The sequence below is a fragment of the Rhodnius prolixus genome, unplaced genomic scaffold, assembly GCF_049639745.1.
Source record: "Rhodnius prolixus isolate KJV_2025 unplaced genomic scaffold, Rpr scaffold_1, whole genome shotgun sequence".
Lineage (NCBI taxonomy): Eukaryota > Metazoa > Arthropoda > Insecta > Hemiptera > Reduviidae > Rhodnius > Rhodnius prolixus.
This window is the reverse complement of record NW_027411581.1, coordinates 15,524,538-15,538,364: the sequence shown is the minus strand read 5'-3', so window position 1 is coordinate 15,538,364 and position 13,827 is coordinate 15,524,538. Positions and strand designations below refer to the sequence as shown.

Genomic DNA, 13,827 nt, shown 5'->3' with positions numbered 1-13,827 from the left:
AGAAGACTACTTTTCAACGTCTGCACCGTTAGTTTTTCTTGAACCAAAAGAAGGTAAAACTTTTGACTTTAACTATTTACCTCTAAAATATTCTGTTGGGAGAATTGATTGAAAGAGGAAAGATACAATATAGTAGAAATAGGAAAGCAATAATATAAATTTGGGTAACATTTTCAAGCTATCTATTAAATATGTCGGTCTAATTTATAGATTCAATTTTAGAATGACCGATTGATGTTAGTAATGGAAGCGTGGAGATGAGTTTATTGATGATTTATAAAGCATGAGCAAAAATGTGGTTTGACAAAGGATGATGGTTGAACAGATTGAATTTAGATACGATACTAAAGGCTGTCACTCAATTTCTCTGTGCGCTTCCCTCTATGTACATCATACATAACATCTCGACCCTCGGTGGAGATACGAAGGCTGGCAAAAGAGGGTGTTTATTTTTCTTGTAATTGTAAGTAAATGTTTAAGGTGGTAACTAATTAATTTCTAGCAGGATGAGATGATTTATCTATTAAGTTCCTTATTATACTGTGGAATTGAGCTTTTCAAATTTGAATCCATTTGAGTGCTGCTATAATTGCTTTATATTCGTAAACCGTACGTCGATAGCCCATTAGCAAATATCGGCTACGCAAAAAACGGGCTGTCGCTCACTGAAAAGTAAACCCTCATAACAGGGCCACAAAACTTGAATTACTCGTAAAACTCGAATATTTTGTTGCTAAAATAAAATTTATTTTTTTAACTTCTGTTTCAGTAAAATTATTTTACTGCATGAGTGAAACACCATTTTCCTGTTAAGGGAATACATTTTTGGCGGTGTCAAGGGAAATAAAAACTTCGAACGTTCTCAGTTCTGAAACAAAAAATCATAACATTTCAGCACGCTTTAATTTAATTAACAGTTTTGAATTCTTAAAAGTCACCTGGAAAATTATGATTTGATTTTAATTATTTAACGAATGACCAATGGTAAATTTAATATTTATGTTAATGAAGGGCGGAACTGTTCTTTTTTAAACACAACACATTGGTGGATTGGCTGATACTGCTCTGATAACAAGAAAATGTCTAGCTAATGGATATTAGAAAAAGTAAAATAATGCTAAAGAAAGTATAAGAATTTGATAGAATTTTTCAGACATGCAGAAAATTGTGAAAAGAATTTAAAGCAAATAGTTTATGAAATGCTTTTCCATTGGCAATAACCAGCATGAATGGAGAAAATAGACAAAACAAACTCTAGTGTGTAAACACACTGCTTTTTGCTATCTTTTTCCTAGGAGTTAACCTTCACGTTATATCCCCAATAACAATAACGTTCTTCCCAATCTTCCCCGTTAAGCGCTGGCAGCCATGCTCAACTCCTCATTCTGGATTGCATTTTCTCGAGGTATCTCGTTTTGATCGTTCGTCGAGAATGAAGTTGATCGCTCTTGTTGGCCCAAAGTTCACCTTTCATTCTCCATAAAATGGCCATTACATTTTAATCTCATAGATTCTATAGCTTAACTAAAACTACGATAGTAGTTTTTAGAATGTCTACATTATCCAGAAAATTAGAGATACGCTCTCTTCCGGAAATTCCACAGCTTTTCTTCTGAAAGTATATATTCTTAAGTTATTTCTTAAGAAAAAGAAAAACTGTTTTCACATTTTCTGGTTATTTATGTTTTCCACGCTTTCCATTAAGATAGATAGATTTATTATTGTTTATTTCTTTGATTTTTTACAACTTCCTATTTGTTGGGCAAGCGAGATTGAAGTTGCTAATTATCTTCTCGCCATTGTAAATTTTGCGAATTATGCCCACCTCAGTTTTTTCTCCAAAAGAAATTTTGTACTTTTTGTTGAAGCTGAACTGTCTGGTAGGGCAGTTTTATAAGGGTTGATCGTCTAAAAGTAGGGGAAGGTGGGGGAATATAGCGCAGCGGGTAATATCGCGCAGATGAGGTTTGAGGAAACGGTTTGTGTGAAAATAGTAAACATAGTGCTTCTACCTAGGAGTCAAAAAAATGAGATAGAACAACTCAACTCCCGTCAACATATCGGCACATGTGTTGACGCTGTGTGTATGAAATTGTTTCGTCAAGTTTTATTATAAATTTTTGCATGTCTTCTTTTCACGGTGAGGTCTGTCATAAATATTTTTCGTTTTCATTAGCTGGCTAGTTTTATTAGTAGATATCCTAGCTCTAAGTTCCAGCCAAGTATTTCTATTTTAAACAAATTTTGTAGTTACTATGGATTCCTTTTAGGAATGGCGCTATCGGGGGCAATATCGCGCATTAATCGCGAAAATTGTCAGCACTTCTGTATTTTAATTTCTTAAAGACTTTTCTCGGTATTCCTGACTTTTTTTGAGTTTTCCTTTATTTAAACGTCTTGATAAGCAGATTTAAAGAATGAGCACACGAGCTGCAAGTTAAGTTTTGATATTTTTCAATAATTACCTTGGTTTCCACTTGTTTTCAAACACATGTAATGATTTATATTCATATTTATTAAGTATTTATGTTTGTATTAACAGTAAAAATTTTAAAATCGGTACACAAAAAAGAGCAACGTTGAAAAACACCCAACTTTGACAATTTTTTTCTATTTTTCTATAAAAGATAAAATTCCCAATTTTTTCTTTAAATATAGGGCAAATCCTCCTGTATGACTTTAATTATTTTGCAACAACATATTCATTAAGCGATCTGGCTAGCAAGCGAATGGCTGAAACACTGAATCCCTTGAGTCTGCCTTTCTTGGAGCTCTGTAACCATGAGTTCCCATAAAATGAAGCGCATACCATCAGTATCGGTAACAACCAATCCGTCTGCATACTGCAAGATTTAAATGTACTCCTGATCGAGTTGAACTTCCGTTTTCTCTTCAGGTTTAGACTACCATCCAAATTTTACAAATTTAAATTTCCCTCTATTCGGAGACTATACGAATGTATTTCATGGCTCTTCTTTTTCTGGCAACTTATGTTCTTCCCTCACTAGAATTGCTGATTAATTATTATCGTTCATATTACCTTAGAACTCTATTAAAATCAGTATTTCCCGAGACATTTTACCCAAACTTGGATAGAATTACACCTGGTCAGTTTGTGGGCATGAGCTGAGATCAACTGTGACCTACATAGTTCTATTGTGCTCCCTAGAGGTGCCGGGCTTAGGCCATTAACACTACATCATTTCCTCCCTTTGGATTATCTCAATGATATAATCATCTCGAGATAATTCTCACAATCTCAGGAAGGGTATACCCTTATAACCTCCATCATCACCTGGTAACAGTATCATCAATGAATGATAGCATCGCAGTGGAATAGATTGGAGTCTTCATGTTACTACAGTATTGCAGATAGTATGTCCAGTTTCTTCAGTTAGTTACCGAGTTGAAGATTTCCCGTAAGGATATCGGTGAACCTAGGCTGCCTAATTTTTTGTTCAAGGTAAGTCTCAGATCTCTTCTAATTATATGCGCCCAAACCTACCCATAACTAGCAAGGGGCTGAACGGAGAAAAAACTCTGTTAATTGCCAATTGGGTTAAAACACAGGACTGCCTCTGAGCTAATCCTTGCTATTTATTCTTATTAGCAAAAACAAAAGAAGTGTAGAATATTTTAGTGAAATATAAGCAGGAAATGAGAAAACAGCTGATCAAGAATTATGAATAAAACCAGTTATAACGGTAATACGAAATAATAAAAAGCAAAGACTATAATCCCTTGTTTCCAGCGCCCGTAGTATTTTATGATGTTTCGTATTTATTGCGTCATATTCATAATGTTAGAAAGATACTGATATTTTTTGTAGTGTGCTATATTTATTTATCCATTTTTATGATGTACAAAAATTATTTGTGTTTTCATGGATTTCTTACACCTTTCCGACGAACAGTACTAAGCGGAACTAAGCGTGAAGTCTGAGTCTGCCCATTTCTTCTGGGTTCGTGGCGACTGTATGGGTATCCCTGTCTAACATTATTGAATAACATCTAAAGTGATTTCTATTGCTAATTCTGGGACCTCATGCAGAGATAGCTCATGCTCTTGTTGATTGAATCGTACACTAGGGATTAACAAACCAACTGACTGACTCCTGCTCATCATTATACGCAATCACTCGTACATGCACACTGTACACTGTGGAGTTAACTCGACATTCTATGTACAGAAACTGAGAACACTGCTAGACACCAGTTTTTGCTTCAGCTCATGGAGAATATCAACTTAATAGCTCCTACCTCAACACAACGAACATCTGCAGGAAAAGTGGCAGTACATAATATAAGGTGCATCTCATTACTGTAGTAAAACTAAATTATTTATCAAATTTATCAAATATGGTACATTTATGATGTAGAACACGGAACATGACACATGGCGGAAATGCAAGTGCTCCAAGACTGAATTTCCGGCGCAACAATCTACCACCTCTGGTTCTAACCAAAGTTTCAAAACCTGATTTCTACACCCCCCAGAAGTTAAAAGATGTCAGTTAGCGTTTTCTCCAGCGTCTCAAAATTGTTTATGAAAATTATGAGCTTCATTTCATGAGAGGAATCCATCCAGAATAGTAAACATTTTTGGGAAAAGGTATATGAATATCTCCCTTTTCAGCATTTTAGTTTGCTGATATGCCCCACCAAGTTCATGATTCACCAGATAAGGCTGTAAAGTCCAGTCTGTAGCAGGTTCGAGACTGATAAAGGAGAAGCAAATTTTGACAATAATGGGATCTATAATATATTGAACAGAAGCCTTCTTAAATACTCCAGCTTAAATTTTTATGAGAAAACGCAAGAACTTTAGTAAAGTTTGGTACAACCTGAATGTAGCCGAGGGCAAGCTCTTTTGGATTATAATTAAAGGAACGATGTTTTGGATGTGGTAAAAAAACTTGTTACGACTGAGTACAGAATCCAGAGAGTACACCGCTTTAAGTACACCAGTTCATTCTGGAGATTAGAAGATCTTCTTTTAAATAAAATAGATAACGTGCTTAACCATTTTATTGAGTATAGGGCCGGGAGATATAAAGCACCTAAAAGTCATTGAATACGTAATGATATCATATTTATCTCTTCATAACTTTCTGTTTTCCTTTTTGTCAAAAAAATAAAATAAATAAAATAATGGCCGCCGCTGTTAGACATCCTTCATTTACACATAAAATTCCATTTTACGTTCATTTTGTCATATTATTATTACGTCGCAAGAATCGTTTTATTAACTTAGCATAAAATATTTTATATGTTTAACAAAATGATATAAAACATTTATAATGCTCTCTGATAGTGGAAATAATATCTTTATTTATAAAAAGGATTTTATAAGTAGATTAAACATGATATTCTATGTTTTATTTCTTCTACGAGATTAAACTGTACTATTTGAATAGGTAGCGTCGACGTCAGAACTGCAGTCGAAATATGTTTCTCCCCACTACTTTTTTGCCCCAAAAGACTTGATAAATGTTTGCAAATGATGAAAATAGGTGGAGAGCATTACTGGATAAGAAAATCCTCTGATCCTGTTGTAAATTTTCTTATTATTACAATCACCAAAGTAGTACTGATCCTCTCATTACTTTTTTGGGAACTTAAGGGACGTCAAAATAGGTATTCCTAGATGAAACTCCATTTTCGAAAAAAAAGACATGACGCTAAACCCACCCCTCTTGATCACACACTAAGAAAAAATGATAAAATAGTGGGAAACCAAAAACCATATTAGAATTTTTCATAAAACTTTTTAAAATATTCTCTAAACGCGTAAGTAGTAATAATTTACGATAGATATTATTTTTACGCCCACTTGTTGGAGAGTTTCATGATCTGTATCTTAGAGTGGAGAAGCTGGCAGAGAAAAATCCCTCAAAGAACGCCTACAGGCTGACCGGTACAGTACTGGGAGTTCATATTTTACAGGTTCTTGGCCGCAAGTGATATTAAAGAGAAGAAAAAGCAGCAGCGATCTTTGTGCATTCTACTCTATAAACTATAAATGTACCTTCGGTGATTCGGAGATTAGTTATTTATAGCATGAACAGTAGAGAGAGAGAATATGTACGATATGTATACCTAGGTCTGATGGGTATATAGTGAGAAGTAAGTCAAGTGTGTTCCCCTGCGGTAAACCCTATTCTAACATCAGAATTAAATAATCTTAATTAAAACTGCAACAATTGCAGTTAGTGAACGTCGTAGCAGGGTTTCGAAATGGATAGATCAAAAAGTTATTAATATTCATCAATATGATTACTTTAGCATGTGTTTTATAATACGTAAAAATCTGTTTTAAAATTTCTCATTTCTCACAGTATTTTTATTACTTTAATTTTAGTAATAAAAATTAAAACAAAGTACTAGGAATTGGAAATAAAATGCTGACGGAACACAAATGGAAGGAATGCTCGCCAGACAAATCCATAAAGAGATCGCAAGTAAAATTTGACCCAAGATTTATAGCCAGATCTGCCGTCGGACATGGCATGAAGAGATCATTCCAGCCGGCCCGGTTTCAGTTGCAAACAAAATTTAAACCAACATTGCTGCTAATGTTAGTTGAATTATATTGTGGATTTAATATATGTTATTAAGTACTAGATTATATGTCGTTCATTTCGTTAAATATGCGAAATTGTCGTGAAAAGTTTACTCCTCCAGGAATGGGAAAGTGGTGTTTTGTTTTGCAAAAGGTCTGTTGGAGGGTGTGGAAAACATGGCGGCCGAACCATAGAATCTTTTGGTGTAAGGAGTTTGGTCATCAGAATCAGAATTGATAGGCACTGCAACTTCCTAACCACTAAGCAGCAAATTTGCCGGAACACTCGTGCTTGAACGTGTTACCTTTTGGTTCGGGATTCAGCCAGTGGTGAAATCCACACGTTTGCGAGGGATTCAGTTTAATTAGTTATGTATGGCGAGTATAAAATGATGGTCTTCATTTTAACTTTACGTTAACTTTACGTCTTTAACTCAGTCGGTTTGTGTTGAACAACAGTTTTAAGTCAAAATGTGAAAATCGCAATACTTTACAATTCGGTATTTGTTTTAGCAGCCATCACTCTAGACCTGAGAATTAGATTTTGGGCAAACTTTGGTCTCCGTCGTAAGTTCGGGTACTTTCCGCACTCACTTTCCATTTAGAAAACTATAATCGCTCTGAATTCCTAATCAATTAGCATTTTTATTCATTGGTACTCTTAAAATACTAGACATCTAACATTCTTTCAGACATAACAACCTCCTACCTCATCTACACTTAGCTTCCTTTCACATCTCAACGTGGAATAATTAATTTATCCGTAAAATACTCTGTTCCAGAAATAATCCACCACCAGAGCTTCCGAAGGCTTGTAAACTAGAAGCCTTGACTAAAGATTATTTAAATGATCGACGATTGCCGAGCCCATGGTATTGGAATTCTGCAGAAGTTGCTGACTGGATTGAAGAAATTGGTTTTCCACAATATAGGGTATTCTTATTGTTCTTCTCTTCAAAAAATAAGAGATCTTCAAGTTCGGTTGTCTTGATGGTGGGTTCTTCATTGTGGCTTCGAGGTCAAGATCCTCGAATGGCTTTAACCATTCGCCTTCACAACCAATCTTTATAGTTGTTTTACATATTTTATTTTTGTTACATCGTTGAAGAGTAACCTAATCCTTGTGGCCTGTATGTCAATCGTCGATCCGTTCTCCGATATTACCCTACTAAACAGCTAGTTAGAACATCGTTATAGCTAGTCAAACAGAAATCCAATGTGTTCTTTCTACAATAATAAGAGACATATTACGATATAGTTAAGAGGAGAACTTAGAGCCTCTTCAATCTTCCCAGATTTTCTTAATTAGGGTGAGCCATTCTTGGTTTCAGAATCATGGTTATCTATGATTCTCTCTCTTCCTAGAAGTTTCTTGGAGAGCCTGGATAACTACAGATGTGTTGGAAGAGGATGACCCAGCGGTTGCCAAATTGTTGTTTTTGCGCTAATACCTAGCTCAGTCTAGATTTTTCTAGTGATCCTAGTTGTTACTAGGTATTGTAGGGGTTCCAGGATTCACCATACTCCGAGGAGAAGATTCCCTTAATTTGAAAAAACGTCTTAAGGATATCTAGGGATTGGTTTTATTGACTGCTAGCTTCCCACTCTTCCTAGAATTTCCTAGAGTACCTGGATCAGTGATTTTCACTCAGAAGTTGTTGTAAACAGAGTGGTGCATTTAGTGTCAGTCGGGAGATTGAATTAAGCGGAATATGCTACAAGCGGAAGGAAATCCTCTAGTTTGTCACTAAACCTGCGCAAGATGGTTCTTCCATGGACTCAATAAACTTACTGTGAGGAAACTCAATGTTTTTCAAGCAATAGACTGCTGCGTTTCAAGCAATAGACTGCTGCGTTTCAAGCAATAGACTGCTGCGTTTCAAGCAATAGACTGCTGCGTTTCAAGCAATAGACTGCTGCGTTTCAAGCAATAGAATGTAGGTGAGGAGGGTCCATTTTAACCTAAGAAGGAAATGCAGCAGGTTTGATAGAGTGAACCAAAGTTCGTTATTTACAAATAATCACCCCCCCTCCCAACTGGGCACAGCTTGAAACCAAAAAGCTCCAGCGTTCACTAAACCGTTTTCTTTTAGGCATGTTTTGAAAACAATTACATCTGCGGCAGAAATCTGGTTGCAATGGAAGCTAAACATTTCCCCATACTAAACATAACCAATTTTGAACATATTAAGGTAAGTTTTTCATCATGGTATGAGTTACTATTAACAGATTAATATGACAGATATGAATAATTGAAAATGGATGTTTTATCTTTTAATCACAATATTACTTACAAACTAGCAATGAAGAGGGAATTGAGCCACACCCACTTATTAAATCTTTGCCAGAGTTGAGAACTATAACTCCAGACCACCACCTGTCTTATTACTAAAAGGAAATTCTTAGATTCTCTCGGACTGGTTAGTTCATCAATCCCTTTCGGGTTAGTCTAAGTTGATGAATTACTTTTTTGCTGAGACAGGATTGGTGGAGTTTGTAGTTTATTTTATTATCAGCAAAACACCATTATACCTTTCCAACAGGAAAGGAACGTAGAACACCATGCTTTGCAGATCTTTGAATTTGAATTTTTTTCTATTTCGTATTCTGCAAAAATTCAATTGAAGACTTCCTGTCTTATCTTCAAACAAATTCCAGAAAAACCTTCTCCTTAAACACCTGTTTCAGCTGGGCGTGAATTCAGCAGTGATAAAAGAGATTTTGAACCACTGATCCCGCAAATCCTTTAAAGATTTATTTACAGTTTGCATTTAATTATAAAAACAAAACCTCAAAAATTTAGAGACTGAGAATGAAAGAGGCATAGCAAAAAGGCGAATTTGGCCAGCAAAAACCTTGACGAGTTGCTCACGAGTGGAATCTGGTTAACATTTCTGGCCATAACCATGCCAATTACTTTTTCTTTTATCTTTTTTTTTGAACTTAGCACAATCATTGTTTCATTAAATAGTCAACATCCCCCAGCTGCTTTGCAAACAAGTGCATCTAGAGCGTCGACTACTTGACGAAGCATTTTTAATTCAGAATTGTTTTCTGTTTGGAATTGTTGTCCATAATTCCAGACGTAATTTCCAGGAATGTGCAGAGACATCATTATGTTACTTAAACCCTACTGAGGAAGATTTTCACTTTACTTTTCAGACATAGTCGACTCTCACAGTTCTAAAATAAGATGCATTTATATACTATTTATTTATGTTTAGAAAATTTCAGCAGCAATTCGTGCCTTATTTGAAAATTTATTACAAACAAGAGATCCAAAAATTTGGGAACCACCAATGCATCCCATAGCTTTGTATATGGCATACAAACCATATACCACTATGAAGATGGTAGACTTCTTAAGACATTGGCACATCATACCAAATACACACGGCGAGAAACTACATTTCCATAAATGCGTCTTCGAAGTGTCCAGATATTATACTACACATAAAATGGACCAATATCTTTTTGAAAATAATGTACCAGTGAAATTGCCAAATGATGCAACCTCTTTCTTACAATCTAATAATTTTTATTGGTAAAAATTTGTGGTACCAGACTGAGTCTACTGTTGTGGGTTATAAATTAAAAAAAAATAAATCAATAAATAGGTGGCAGTTTTTGTCTTTTTTTTTTTTTTATTTTTTTGCGAAAGCGAAATGCTAATATTGTAATGTTTATTCTTCAGAATGAAATATTTAAACGTAATGGTGCCGTACAAATAATTTATTTTCCTGTTAATATACCGTATTGCACATTACTTCCGCTAAATTTCCGCAGATGTCACTGACTTGCACCGCGAAAATATATTACCTAATTACACCCTGATGCAGCGAAGTGGTAACTAGAAGGCTACTACAAGAGATATTACCCTCGGATGTTTTAATTATTATTTTAAGGACGGCCTCCTAGTGATAAACCAGATCTGAAAAATTTGGTAAATCCCTTAAAGGATTCCTCCAAAATACGAATTAAAAAAAAAAAAATTGTTTAAACTCAAAAATTGGGGGGAAAATGCTTAGTAAAATCGATCGCTACTAAGTTCCTGTCGAATTCCCAATCGAATGGTACTACTTGCGATCGATTTTCAATTTTGCTCAGGACACATACAGCCATTTTCTGTTTTTTAAAACTACTTTTCAATGTCGTAAAGAGAACATGAACACTCTGGTACTTTGTGAGAAAACTCAAAATTTTATTGGGAAATTTGACACGATCTCAAAACTTTCCTAGCCTGCTAAGCGAAGGTACGAGTAATTAAAAAACCATAACATTAATGCTGTAATACTACTATTAAACTGCTAATAGATATGTTTGTCCGGTTACTTAATTAACGTCAAATCTTGTAAGATTTTATAGTTAAAGTATAATCAATCAAAAGCAGATGTCTGGTAGTAAAAGTGTAAATAAGAGAGTAGGAAACGGGATAAGCATACAGCTTTAACAAATAAATCAAATATTGATTAGCAGTGTTGTCAATGAAGAAATTTGTAATTAATAATGACGTACACGAATGGAGTGCGCAGCTTCGGTGAATATTTAATTAGCGAAAAACGTTAATTAAGACGAACTAAAATGTTTGAATAAATAATAGATCTTGTCAATCAGGATATGGCGCCAATATTTCATTACATCTTTTTTTGTTTTATTATTAATTTGTTATCAATGAAATGAACACATGGAGCAGTCATTCATGTGGAGGCCTGATTTATTTAATTAATGCAAAGACCGTTTCTTTTTCTGACCTTTAAATATGCAAAACAGTATGAATTCCCTCCATGCTGTAGTGTTTCCTGGATTCCATTACTTTTTATTTATTTTATATTTACTATTTGTGTGTGTGTGTGTGTGTGTGTGTGTGTGTGTGTGTTGCTTTCATCCTCTGAGATCAAACATTGGCGACATTTTGGAGCAATCGTTTAAATTTCATTGTAATGGACAGTTTTGTGGGGGATTTGATACATTGCAACCAGTTTCTCCTTTATATCCATAAACCTTAATGTTGGACACCTACAGCTTGGACTAGTTTTTACAGTAGATAGATTTCTATTGTGGGAATGCTTCTTCATAATTTTTGGGACGATATGAAAAATCTCTTGGGAGGTCATTAGTCATTCAAGATGATCGTCTTAGACCATCTTCATAGGAGAGTTCTTAGGAAGATTTGGAATGATATTTCAGGTAACGGAATTTGGTTTTGATGAAAACGAACGGGATTTTTAAGACGGTATATCGATAATGGGATAGAGATGGAACGCCATAGAGATGCTTATTTCCAAGTCCGAAGTCCATGCAGGAGTTATTAGGATGTTGCATAGTTATTGTTTATCAACTTACAGGTATCTATTACTCTATTTTTAAACTTTTCTCAGGCCGTTAGAAGAGAATTCCAATTCTGAGGATCCAAAATTCTTCTCAGTTCTCTTTCAAAATTAAAATAATTTCACAATTATGAAATTTTGGGCCAATCATGACGTTTTTCACACCTTTTATTTTTGTAGTTTAAGTTAGAATTCATAAATTTTTATTAGAAGTGTTCTAAATACAGGAATAAATTAGAAGAACTTCAAGATATATATTCTAGATCGGCAATTTTCCTTGCAGATAAGCCAGAGGTAACGATGGAATGATGCCAAAAAAAAGAACCGTTTTGTTTGAACATTATTATTGGTAACCTATTCAGATCACTTTAAAATTTATTTCAAAATGAAGTTTGAAAATATAATTACAAAATTTCGAAATGATTAGTTTTGAAACTGATAAATGTATAATTCTGTACCATTTATAATTTATAATTTATTTTCCTAATTCAAGAGCTATAATGTTGCTTAATTGTTTCAGTCAAGTCTTAACTGATTGTGAAAGATAAAGTTTGATTTTTAATAAAATTTAATGGGATTTTTTATTAAACTACTTCAATTCCTTTCACTTCTCGCCATTATTTAGTTTTCAATTTGAAATTTTTCAGGAAAACGGCTTCTTCTATTTTCATTAAAGTTGTTATATTTACTGCGAGAAAATACAAAATCTTTTATTTGGAATATTTAAAGTGTTGCAGCTTATTTGTTCAACTAGAATATTTGGATATTAAAAACAATAACGTTAATATTTCCCTTTTTGAAGAACACTTTAAGATAAAGTTTAATGTGAACGCCGGTCTGAGAAGGAGTTCCAAAAGAGCTTTAATTACTTTGAAGCTTTAAAGCTCTTCTTTCACATTTTAATTAAGTTTTGTTAAAGTGAAATTGCCATTCAAAAAGGTTTTTATTCTAGTATTTTTGATACATTATACCTTATAGATATTGCTTATTAGACTTTTATAAACTTGTTAGAATAGATTCATTCCCTGAGAACCAAAACGAACGAAACTTTTTGACGAAGAAGTCTGATGCCTAGCACTGGTTTAGGGAAGATTATTGTTGTTATTGTTAAGAAGAATAGTCTGAAACTGGACATATGTGAAGGGAACATGTTGAGAAAGGTTTAAAAAGGGTTTCAGTAAAGAAATGGTACATACCCATTTTTTATAATCAAAGCAGACCTCTCATATTATCCCAGAAGAAGTATCAGTTAAATTTTAAATTTTTATAAATATTGCCGAGTCTACCACAAATATTGTTTTGGATTTTCTATATCATCAGACATTATTTCAACAGGGTTTTCTTTTTGTGAACTTGACTTATACTTAAAAAATGATTAAGTTGAAACGAAGCGTGCAACTTAGTGTATAAAATCTATGAAATTGTTACTATATTAGGAGCATAACTGGCAGATTAAATTCAAAACTCTTAAATGATTCAATGTCGTTAGCAATTGCATCCAAGAAATATGAACAGGAAATTACTAGGTGATTAGCTAGAAACTGTTCAAGACAGTTTCCCCCGCGTTTGAACTTAAACTAAGATTAAGGTATCTTAAATTTGTGACCATTTCAAAACAACAGTTTGAAGTTTAGAACTTTAGTTTACAAACTTCTAACAACCTCCACTATATACATTAATAATAAGGCTATCTAATAAACGCTTCATTAATGAAATAATTTTATTTCTGGTTTGATTTTGAGGAGCATATTTGCGGAAGTTTACAAAATACGGACAAACCATCATAGAATTGCACTTCCCGCACACAGATTTCCTTGTGGTTTTCAAAAGTTTGTGAGCTTCGTGCGAATATTCGTAGAAATTCGATTAAATGTAACAGTTACTAACTCAATTTTACAAAACCTTATTGTCACTCATATTTTCATTGGACTCTTTCAAT

General features: G+C 34.0%; 2 protein-coding genes across 2 annotated transcripts in view; one reads left to right on the top strand and one right to left on the bottom strand.

Moving 5' to 3' along the window:
* The window catches only part of LOC141446861 (monocarboxylate transporter 10), a 443,554-nt gene that overhangs the window by 409,404 nt on the left and 20,323 nt on the right, over positions 1-13,827 (bottom strand). The gene's annotated exons all lie outside the window — the stretch shown is intronic.
* LOC141455535 (uncharacterized) lies at positions 6,291-10,204 on the top strand. The gene is made up of 4 exons (XM_074130656.1): positions 6,291-6,576; positions 7,344-7,494; positions 8,655-8,753; positions 9,786-10,204. Exons 1-4 carry the CDS (start codon positions 6,401-6,403, stop codon positions 10,107-10,109), a joined length of 750 nt encoding a protein of 249 aa, XP_073986757.1. The 5' UTR covers positions 6,291-6,400; the 3' UTR covers positions 10,110-10,204.

Coding starts and splice junctions, on each gene's coding strand:
- LOC141455535 (XM_074130656.1), top strand. CDS start 6,401: ATGCTGACGGAACACAAATGGAAGGAATGCTCGCCAGACAAATCCATA. Junction 6,577..7,343: donor AAACCAACATTGCTGCTAAT/GTTAGTTGAATT, acceptor ACTCTGTTCCAG/AAATAATCCACCACCAGAGC. Junction 7,495..8,654: donor TTGGTTTTCCACAATATAGG/GTATTCTTATTG, acceptor GTTTTCTTTTAG/GCATGTTTTGAAAACAATTA.